This window comes from Salmo salar, chromosome ssa11, assembly GCF_905237065.1.
Source record: "Salmo salar chromosome ssa11, Ssal_v3.1, whole genome shotgun sequence".
Classification (NCBI taxonomy): Eukaryota; Metazoa; Chordata; class Actinopteri; order Salmoniformes; family Salmonidae; genus Salmo; species Salmo salar.
Window position 1 is genome coordinate 65,616,392 of NC_059452.1, and position 11,053 is coordinate 65,627,444.

The window sequence follows — 11,053 nt, forward strand, 5'->3', positions numbered from 1 at the left end:
TAAGGTCAGTAAGCATTTCACGGAGCGAAGGACACTGTCTGTGTTGTTTGTGTTGTCGGCTTGCAGCGCAAAGATCTCAAATCAAATATTATTCGTCACATGCTTCGTAAACAACAGGTGTAGACTAACAATGCAGAAAGAAAAATATATATATTTTAATAAGAAACAGAAAGTGACACGAATAATAAATACACGTTTTGTATTCGACATGTAGGCGCAAGTCAGACAATTTTTATCCCCATAATGCTACACTTTGAAAGGCGGTGACGATTGTCACCTACTTGACAAGTGATTCGCTCGAAAGCACACTATAGCAGGAACAGGTTTTAATTGGCTGATCTCTCAGGCTATCACCATATATCTAGCTGAAACCTTTGAACTTCCCTTCTACATTGTGGACTTCAAAGCGCAAGCAAAGTTTCTAAACTCAGAGACGCAACATTGCGAGACTTCCCGGAACGCTTGCGAAACAACCCAAACAGACCAGGCTGGGTTTTGAGAAGTACCAAGTTGTTCATTTTCTCAAAATCTAAAGGCACAGCCAATATTCGAGACAATGTCTTAAGTAGTTGAACATGTTATTACTCCAACCTCATGAAAGTGACCAACTGACACATTTTCAATTTCGTCAAAAACAACTTTATATCCAAGGAGTGCCTTTGATTTGACGGCTGCACATGCGCAGTTCGGCGCGAGATGACCGTTTAAACCCGATGACGTATGTCTACGCATGAGCATTGCTAGCCAAGGTCGCCATGACATCGTCTACAAGTGTTATCAGCGATTTTTATTGGAGAAGCAGTTTCAGCCTATCTCCATGCTGTACTGTCTTTGGTGCAAGCAGAGGAAGTGTTTCAAGGCCCCCACACCAGTCCATTTTATTCCTTGAGGCCCCCATTATTAGCCAGATAATAATTTCACCCACAAAAATTGACCAGCCCATTTGGCATTTAACCGAAATGCCAGCCCACCCATTTTCACATATATGTCAGAACTCCGAATCAATTGGTCTTCCCCAAAATAATATGGTTAATGTGATAGGTTATTTTAGCCACAGAGTCAAAATTGGCTACACATGTTGTCTTAATTTAAGGTTAGGCATATGGTTAACAGTGTGGGTAGTGTTCGGTTTAAAATAGAAATAGGCAGGGTTTAAGATTTTGGATGTGTTAACTAGTGATGACCCCCTGCCGCCTCAATTTAGAGCCACACCTCATAGTTGTGTGATTAGCGCAGAATTTGAATTGATTAGCACGTCACTCAGTAAATCCACACACCCTAAAATTCTAAACAGTCCCACACTGTTACCACGCCCTATAGCAATTCAAGTCTGGGGACAGGTTAAACTGCAAAGGGCAGAAAGGGCTTATCAGGAATGACTGAAATAAATCCATTTGTCCCCACACAAGACTCTCAGCTGCGCGACATACGTCAACCATTTGGGCACCAGGCGTGTCTGTAAAGCCTCACCCATCTCGGGTGTGGGTGATACTGTAGATCCACCTACCTTTTTCCAGTTTGTGTGTATATACTGGTTACAATATCCCTATACAGCATCTTTTCAACACATATGATCTGATCACCACAAAATACATTATGCTATAAGTCTACTTTATTTTCCACAAAAGTGAGACAAACTAGGCAATCTGATCAAACACCTTTATTTGCCTTATAAACAGCATTCAGTATATTACAGTTCAGTAACTTTCAACACCCTAATCAAATTCATTATTTACAACTAATTTATCAAAAGATTAAATATTACAGTAAGGGGAATATACAGTGCCTTCAGAAAGTATTTACACCCCTTGACTTTTCCCACATTTTGTTGTTACTGCCTAAATTTAAAAAGGATTAAATTGAAATGCTGTTTCACTGGCCTACACACAATGCCCCTTAATGTTAAAGTGGAAATATGTTTTTCGAAATTTTACAAATGACAAGTTGAATACTTATTGTCTTGAGTCAATAAGTATTCAACGCCTTTGTTATGGCAAGCCTAAATAAGTTCAGGAGTAAAAATGTGCCTAACAAATCACATAAGTTGCATGGACTCTGTGTGCAATAAGTGTTTAACATGATTTTTGAATGACTACCTCTTCTCTGTACCACATGCATACAATTACCTGTAAGGTCCCTCAGTCAAGCAGTGAATTTCAAAGACAGATTCAACCACAAAGACCAGGGAGGTTTTCCAATGCACCGCAAAGGGCACCTATTGGTAGATGGCTATTTAAAAAAAAAAAAAAAAAAAGAACCATTGAATAGCCCTTTGAGCATGGTGAAGTTATTAATTACACTTTGGATGGTGTATCAATACACCCAGTCACTACAGAATACAGGCACTCTTCCTAACTCAGCTGCCGGAGAGGTAGGAAACCACTCAGGGATTTCACCATGAGACCAATGATGACTTTAAAACAGAGCGTTTAATGGCTGAGATAGGGAGAAAAAAAAAAAAACTGAGGATGGATCAACAACATAGTTAGGTTCGTATTGTGGAGTAACAACAGACAGAGTGAAAAGGAAGCCTGTAAAGATAAATATTCCAAAACATGCATCCTGTTTACGAGGCGCTAAAGTAATACTGCCAAAAATGTGGCAAAGCAATTCAACTTTTTGTCCTGAATACAAAGTGTTATGTTTGGGGCAAATCCAATACAACACATTACTGAGTACCACTCTCCATATTTTCAAGGATAGTGGTGGCTGCATCATGCTATGGGTATACTTGTAATCGTTAAGGACTGGAGAGTTTTTCAGGATAAAAAAAAATAAAAACAGAATGGAGCTAAGCACAGGCAAAACCCTAGAGGCAAACCTGGTTCAGTCTGCTTTTGACCAGACACTGGGAGAGGGCTCCCGAGTGGTGCAGCAGTCTAAGGCACTGTATCTCAGTGCTAGAGGCGTCACTACAGACCCTGGTTCGATTCCAGGCTGTATCACAACCGGCCGTGATTGGGAGTCCCATAGGGCGGCACACAATTGGCCCAGCGACGTTAGGGTTTGGGTAGGCCATCAATGTAAATAAGAATGTTTTCTTAACTTGCCTAGTTAAATAAAATAAAAATATGACCTTTCAGCAGGACAATAACCTAAAACACAAAGCCAAATCTACACTGGAGTTGCTTACCAAGATGACATTGAATGTTCTTAAGTGGCAGACTTAAATCTAAATGGAATAAAATATGGCAAGACCTGAAAGTGGTTGACTGGCAATGATTAAAAACCAATTTGACAGACCTTGAATAATTTTAAAAAATAATAAAAATGGGCAAATGTTGCACAATCCAGGTGTGGAAAGCACTTACCCAGAAAGACTCACAGCTGTAATCATTACCAAAGGTGCTTCTACAAATGATTGCCTCTGGGGTGTGAATACTTACGTAAATGAGATATTTAATTTGCAAAAAATTGTTTCATTATGGGGTATTGTGTGTAGATGGGTGAGAATTAGTATTTATTTATTTTTTAATCAATTTTGAATTCAGGATGTAACAACAAAATGTGGAATAAGTCAGGGGGTATGAATACTTTCTGAAGGAAGAGTATAGACAGGGGATCAAATTCTGCTGCAATGTTCCCAGAGAAGCATGGCAGATGGCTTTGTTGCTTTACCACCTTATGATCAACACAATCACATTAAGTTGTAATTTTCTAAAGCTATAAATCTAAGTAAACAAATTAAATGCAATGATAAGGAAGAAGGGACTATGACATGGTAGAAAGAGGAGAAGAAACAACCTCTAAAAGAGACCTAATAACATTCTAAATTCTTTAATAGACCTACAACTTCCAGTCCATGCCGGCTACCAAAATATGATATCACAGCAAATTTCTGGCCTTATTGTTGTATTTACAGTGTGGATTTCTGAACAGAAGTTAGTTATATCTCCATATCAAATCTTCCTGAAAAGAAGTCAGGATAAAATGGCATTTTAACAAAGCATTCCATTGCTTTCATGTCTTACTGCATACTGTAGTCGATCTATATTGAAGTCATCCAAAAGCAACGTCTCAGTCCCAACATCTACCACTTTAAAGTAACACCACTAACTATGAATAACACACGTAAAGAAAAGCATTTGTTCCCATCTGGGTGAATGGAAACTAGTAATCATTGAAACTTTGAAGAGTGGCATGACTTATTGCATAGTAAACATTTTCATTATGGATTCCATCCCTCAGCAGTCTGCAGCACAGCAATACATTACTCAGACCTTACAAAAGGCATAGGGAATCATCACACTATTGAAACAGAAGCATATAGCACTGAATGTGCTGTTATATTTCATTTGATGGCTTATTAGCCAGAACATTCTATGGGGAGAACATGAGAAACCAGGCTATAAATATGGCACTCTTGATCTCAAAGACAATATTTTACTTGTATACTGTATGTGGCCCATCAAATAAAGCTTTGGCAATTTACTGGATTACCAGTATTGTATTGAAAACAGACTTTTACAAAATGACCATATGTTTTGAGGCAAATCACAATGTGACCAATATGCTCAAATACTTATGTAGTCCCTTGAACTTTTATACCCGCTGTTAAAAATGTGCAATCTGTAGTGGTGAACTTCAATATGAGCAGATGATAAATGTTAATATACAGTTCCAGTCAAAAGTTGACACCTACTCATTCCAGGGCTTTTCTTTATTTGTACTATATTCTACATTGTAGAATAGAAGACATCAAAACTATGAAAAAACATATGGAATCATGTAGTAACCACAACAACAAAAAAAAGTGTTAAACTAAAGTATATTTTATATTTGAGATTCTTCAAAGTAGCCACCCTTTGCCTTGACAGCTTTGCACACTCTTGGCATTCTCTCAACCAGCTTCATGAGGAATGATTTTCCAACAGTCTTGAAGGAATACCCACATATGCTGAGCACTTGTTGGCTGCTTTTCCTTCACTCTGCGGTCCAACTCATCCCAAACCATGTCAATTGGGTTGAGGTCGGGTGCTTGTGGAGGCCAGGTCATCTGATGCAGCACTCCATCACTCTCCTACTTGGTCAAATAGCCTTTACACAGCCTGGAAGTGTGTTTTGGGTCATTGTACTGTTGAAAAACAAATGATCGTCCCACTACGCGCAAACCAGATGAGAAGGCGTATCGCTGCAGAATGCTGCGGTAGCCATGCTGGTTAAGTGTGCCTTGAATTCTAAATAAATCAGTGTCGACAGAAAAGCACCCCCACACCATCACACCTCCTCCTCAATACTTCACGGCGGGAACCACACATGCGGAGATCATCCGTTCACCTACTCTTATTGGTGTCCTTTAGTAGTGGTTTCTTTGCAGCAATTCGACCAGTCTCCTCTGAACAGTTGATGTTGAGATGTGTCTGATACTTAAACTCAGAAACATTTATTTGGGCTGCAATTTCTGAGGCTGGTAACTCTAATGAACTTATCCTCTGCAGCAGAGATAACTCTGGGTCTTCCTTTCCTGTGGCGGTCCTCAATGGAGCTAGTTTCATCATAGCACTTGGTTTTTGCGACTGCACTTCAAGAACTTTGAAAGTTTCTTCAAATTTTCCGGATTGATTGACCTTCATGTCTTAAAGTAATGATAGACTGTCGTTTCTCTGCTTATTTGAGCTGTTCTTGCCATACTATGGACATGGTCTTTTACCAAATAGGACTATATTCTGTATACCACCCCTACCGTGTCACAACACAACTGATTGGCTCAAACGCAATAAGTAAAGAAATTCCACCAATTAACTTTTAACAAGGCAAACCTATGAATTGAAATGCATTCCAGGTGACAACCTCATGAAGTTGGTTGAGAGACTGCCAAGAGTGTGCAAAGCTGTCATCAAGGCAAAGGGTGACTATTTTGAAGAATCTCAAATTAAATATATTTTGATTTGTTTAACACTTTTTTGGTTACTACATGATTCCATGAGTTATTTCATAGTTGATGTCTTCACTATTATTATACAATGTAGAAAATAGTAAAAACAAAGAAAAACCCTTGAATGAGTAGGTGTGTCCAAACTTTTGACTGATACTGTAAATATACAACAAACGAGGATGTCAATATATAGTTATTTCAGTTTTAGGGATCCGTCCAAATTAAAACCATAGAGTACATCCAACTATAGAGCACATACCGGCTCAGACAGTAGTATAGAACTCCCCCATAGTATTACCCTAGTGCCTATAACAGTGCAAGACTCTTCCTTACTTACCTGGCTTTCTAGAGAACAAGTTCGCAACGTTAGCGTATGCTGTATAAATATAGGCCAGGGCAGGGCAGAAGTGGTATCTGTGCAAAAAGAATAGTAGACTATCGCAGAGTTAAAATGATCAGTCAGCCTGGGTTTATCTGTCCTTGGTGGTCAGCTTCTCAATCAAATCCTGTAGTGGGACCAGCTCTTTCCTGTCAATCAAGTTAAACTCCTGAAAAAGACAAAAAGAGAAAACTTGGGTTAAAGCAGGCGATTGCTACAGATTGGTGGTGGATAAGGTGAGTTACCCCTTACCATTGCAAAGCACTTTGAGCATCTGGAAAAGCACTATTTAAACCCAATTCATCGTTATAAAGATAACATCTCAGTCCTACTCAAAGGGTCATGGCCTCCAGTTCTTGGTGGCATACTCTTTTTTGAGGATAGCCTGGTTGCAACTTTGTTTGAGTCAACATCAAAATGAGCTTGCTAAAGAAGATATGCTTGACTGGGAACCAGGTATTTACATCTTTATCTTTTAGCGTAGCCTTGCCAGCACTATACAATTACCCAGTCGGGTAAAGTACTTAATTATAAATATTTTAAAGTACTACTTAAGTCATTTTCTTGGTGTATCTGTACTTTACTATTCATATTTTTGACAACTTTTACTTCACTACATTCCTAAAGAAAATAATGTACTTTTTACTCCATGCATTTTTGCTGAAGTACTCATTACATTTTGAATGCTTAGCAGGACAGGAAAATGGTCCAATTCACACACGTATCAAGAGAACATCCCTGGTCATCCCTAATGCCTCTGATCTGGCAGACTCACGAAACACATGCCTCATTTGTAAATTATGTCTGAGAGTTGGAGCGTGCCCGTGGCTATCCATAAAAATAAACTTGAAAATGTGGCTGTCTGCTTTGATTAATATAAAGGAATTTGAGATGATTTACACTTGTCCTTTTGATACGTAAGTGAATTATAGCAATTACATTTACTTTTGATACTTAAGTATATTTAAAACCCAAATACTTTTAGACTTTTACTCCAGTAGTATTTTACTGGGTGACTTTCATTTGAGTCATTTTCTATTAAGGCATCTTTATTTTTACTCAAATATGACAATTGGGTACTTTTTCCACCACTGCAATTACCAAGACATTTTAGGCCTATTCATTCCTGTGACGTTCATGGAGGTGGGTTCCAGTACTGAAATAGACTTGGGAACCAGGCTACATTGATAGTGGGCTCCAGTCCAGTACCTGAACGAAGAAGATGAAGTGTTTGAAGGAGGTGTTTAGGTGGGCCTCCTCCTGCAGCTGCATCACAGAGTCAAAGTGCTGGTGGTAGATGTGGGCGTAGACCCTGAACAGGCGCTTCAGGATGGTCTTAGCCACAGACATGAAGTTCCGCTTGAACGGGACACCTTGAGGGCAAAGACAAGGGTACAAAGTGTACAGATATAACAGAGACGAGGTATTCTGATAAATTATGGTGTCACTTTACTAGAAATGCAATGTGAAAGACATGGTAATGGCAAAACATGACAGACATGAACTCATACCTATCTTAGATGGGAAGAGTGTCTCGTCATCGAGCTGGTCCTGCACCCAGGTCATTAGGTAATCAATGTACTTGGGAGCTGAGCATTTGATCGGCTTTTTGATGTTGGTTCCATCTGCCCAATGATACTCATATCTACAGAAGAGAAGTTTCATGAATGGCAATTATCATTATGACATGAAAAAAAAAGCATGCAAGCACATGCACGTACCTACACAACCACACCCACACTTACTTGGGCCCAGCAGACATGACAGGACAGCTCTCTTCAGTGCAGAAGTCTGTTATGGTACCATAGAGCATGTTGATCTGGTTGAAGAAATCTACAGCTGTGGAAATAAAGAAATAACAAGGACATGTGGCATCATGTGGGACATGTTAGCTGATATTCAGAGAATTTTATATCCTACAGACAACATTCATATTGACGAAAATAAAAGTGCTAGTGTGTGATCTCAGATCTAATTAGTGTGTTGGCAGACATAAAGGGCACAAAGGCATTCTCACATTTCTCCACCCATCCAGAGTCACCTCTCCCTATGCGCAGTCTACTGCAAATGAAATCTCGCTCAGGGTCCCCAAATAGCTAGACTCCCATGCATTCCTCTCAAACACACATGAAAACAAATACCGTCTCATCTAATACACACTGAAGTCAGTAAATGAGCAATGTTCTTAAAGTTCCACCTGTCAAACCATCCTCCCATTCTATATTGAAACATGAGGAGGAACAACTCAGAAATTATTTTGTCATAGATTGAACTCTGTCTTAATGATGTTAGCGTAGCCTGGTTCTCTATTTGCTAATCTCACAGCAGAAACCTAACTAGTCGGTCCACTGACTGACAGAGGTCATCTGTTTGTGTGTGTAAGAGAGAATGTGTGTGTGTGCGCCAGAGGATGTGAGATATGCGCCGGACGAGTCGTTGGTCTTGGTGGAAGACCAGAGACAGCAAACAAAGCACCAACAGGAGTGGATGATGAGCTCTGTTTAACAGTCAAAGTTGTTTTTTAGGCCTACTATGTTAGTGGTGTTTATTGGATAGAGAAGCAGACTTGTTCCTTACTGTTGACAGCCACCCACTCGTTCAAGTCTTCCCCATCAGGCAGCATGACAGCCATGCGTAAGTTCCCACTGCCCAGTGTAGCCTCTGCATGTTTCAACAGCTCATACTGGTGAGATCCCTCTGGGATGTTCTTCTTGGGCTTGAAGGTCTTGGAAGACCGATTGCCACTGTGTGAGAAATTAGAATGGAAAGACAATGAGTTGGATCGTGTGTGTCTCATAATGGGAGATAAGTGAAGTAGGGAGTGATACAGTAGGCTACTCATTTATTTGACTGAAATAAATTGATATGGAATAGGAAAGAGCATATAATCTGATTTCAACAATAACAAAAGCTGACCGCACACCCTCTTAATAAATAGTAACAGCCAAAGTGCTCTTTGATACAGTCAGCTAACTAGCAACTGAGCTAACAATTTAGCTATCTAAATTTCTCATTCCAGTGTTTGACAAAGTTATGTAAATGGAAAAGAGACAACACTGAATGTAAAACGACTTCTCTTTTTAGCAAGCTAGATAGACATGGCCAGCTAATAACTAAGGCCTATGTAGTTGCATCTTGCTAGTTAAATTAATGCCACAAAATTGCTAATGGTTTAAATACACTACAGAGAGAAATAGTACATTTGGGTAAGTTGCTACCTAGTTAGCTAGCAATATATAATATTTATAATAGCTAACCTTGGCTAGCTAGACTAACTAGTTAATCTAGACATTGTAAATTAGCAATTTATACAAGGCAGCGCTCAGCTAACGTTATAGACCTAGCGCTAGTTACCTAACCAACCAACAGCTTAGCTAGTTACACTCACTGCAGACAGTCAGCTAGCTAGCCTGGCTTTACATGTTGTTAGCCAGCTAGCTAGTTAACTTAAACTAGTTAACTATGTGTTAGCTTAGCTACCTAACGTTAACATAGCAAACAACGGTGGAAATGGTAACACTAACTTGAAAAGGCAGGCACATTGAACAAGCACATCAAAATAAGAGGCAGACGAATACTCACAATAGAAAGCTCATGTTTATCTTCTTTAACGTTATACAAGAGGAGCTTTCGCTAGGCCGTTGTGGAGAGAGATGAAGTCAAAACAAATGATTCCAGTCCAGTCAGTATCAGCACAGTGCCAGTGCCGTGGCTTGTCAAACTAGTCCAAATTTCACAGACTGCTTAAAGCGGCCCCTGGCCTGAAACAAAACTTCGTCCTACCACTAAAATGTAGCTTTGCATCAGCGAGCTCTGCAACATCTAGCTACCTAGTCACGGTAATATACATTCGACCGCCCTAAACGTTTACTTATCTGGTTGATTGAGTAACATTACTGTGAGATCTGGCAATCTGCTCAGCACACTTATTTACAGCTCTCTTCAACGAGCCCTACTTGGAAATGAAATCTCGCGATAGAATCACATTAACGTTTTCATAGTACTCTACTAGGACCAGCAGAGAGCAGTGTTGAATCAAAGTGTATTTAAATATGGTTAAATCGTTTTTCATTGGTAAAACTGGTGCTCTCAACTTTATGTTAGAATCACCAACAGTATTTAGCACTAGAACAAGTGATTCAATTGAGATAGGCCTTTACCTTACTTTTTTCCCCTTCTTTTTTTTTGGTCCATTGCCATCATGGGTTTTACAGATTGAAAAATGAAGGTGTTTACATATTTCAATATGGACTCCTATTGGTCATATTTTTGCAATCCCTTTACCAATCACAATAGCTATCCTCCATTAATAGTAAGTTAAATAATACACATTGGCTAATAAGCCAATACGTTGTGACTGTTACCTCCCGTTTTAGTTATTGTGATGATAATTATTAGGTGAGAGTAGCTACAGTATAGCCTAGTTTTTGGCTAAATTAGCTAGCTACCTGCTCTAAGCGTGACTTGCTAGAAAGTTAGAAATAAGTTGAAGCAAAAGTAACTAAACGAGACATGTTTTATTATCAGCTGAAACAATATGTTTCTCCTGTCTTCAATGAAAAGGTCATATTAATCTCCCAAAATAAATGCGATCTCTGACGAGACACGACTCTCCTCCATCTTGCGTAACAAACACTACACCTGTCCAACCAGTAGCGGATGAGATGTTCATAGTTAAAACCATTAACTTCTTCTTCAACGACGGTTGGCATCCAATATTTTGCATTACCGCCCCGACCAACTGAACTATATGTATATATATATATATATATATGTACACTGCCGATTTTGCAGGTTTT

General features: G+C 39.3%; 1 protein-coding gene across 1 annotated transcript; it reads right to left on the minus strand.

Moving 5' to 3' along the window:
* Positions 1–5,830: 5,830 nt before the first annotated feature.
* LOC106562938 (MOB kinase activator 1B) lies at positions 5,831–10,211 on the minus strand. The gene is made up of 6 exons (XM_014128058.2): positions 9,837–10,211; positions 8,832–8,998; positions 8,000–8,093; positions 7,766–7,899; positions 7,464–7,627; positions 5,831–6,423 (listed from the first exon to the last, which is right to left on the minus strand). Exons 1-6 carry the CDS (start codon positions 9,848–9,850, stop codon positions 6,346–6,348), a joined length of 651 nt encoding a protein of 216 aa, XP_013983533.1. The 5' UTR covers positions 9,851–10,211; the 3' UTR covers positions 5,831–6,345.
* Positions 10,212–11,053: the final 842 nt, after the last annotated feature.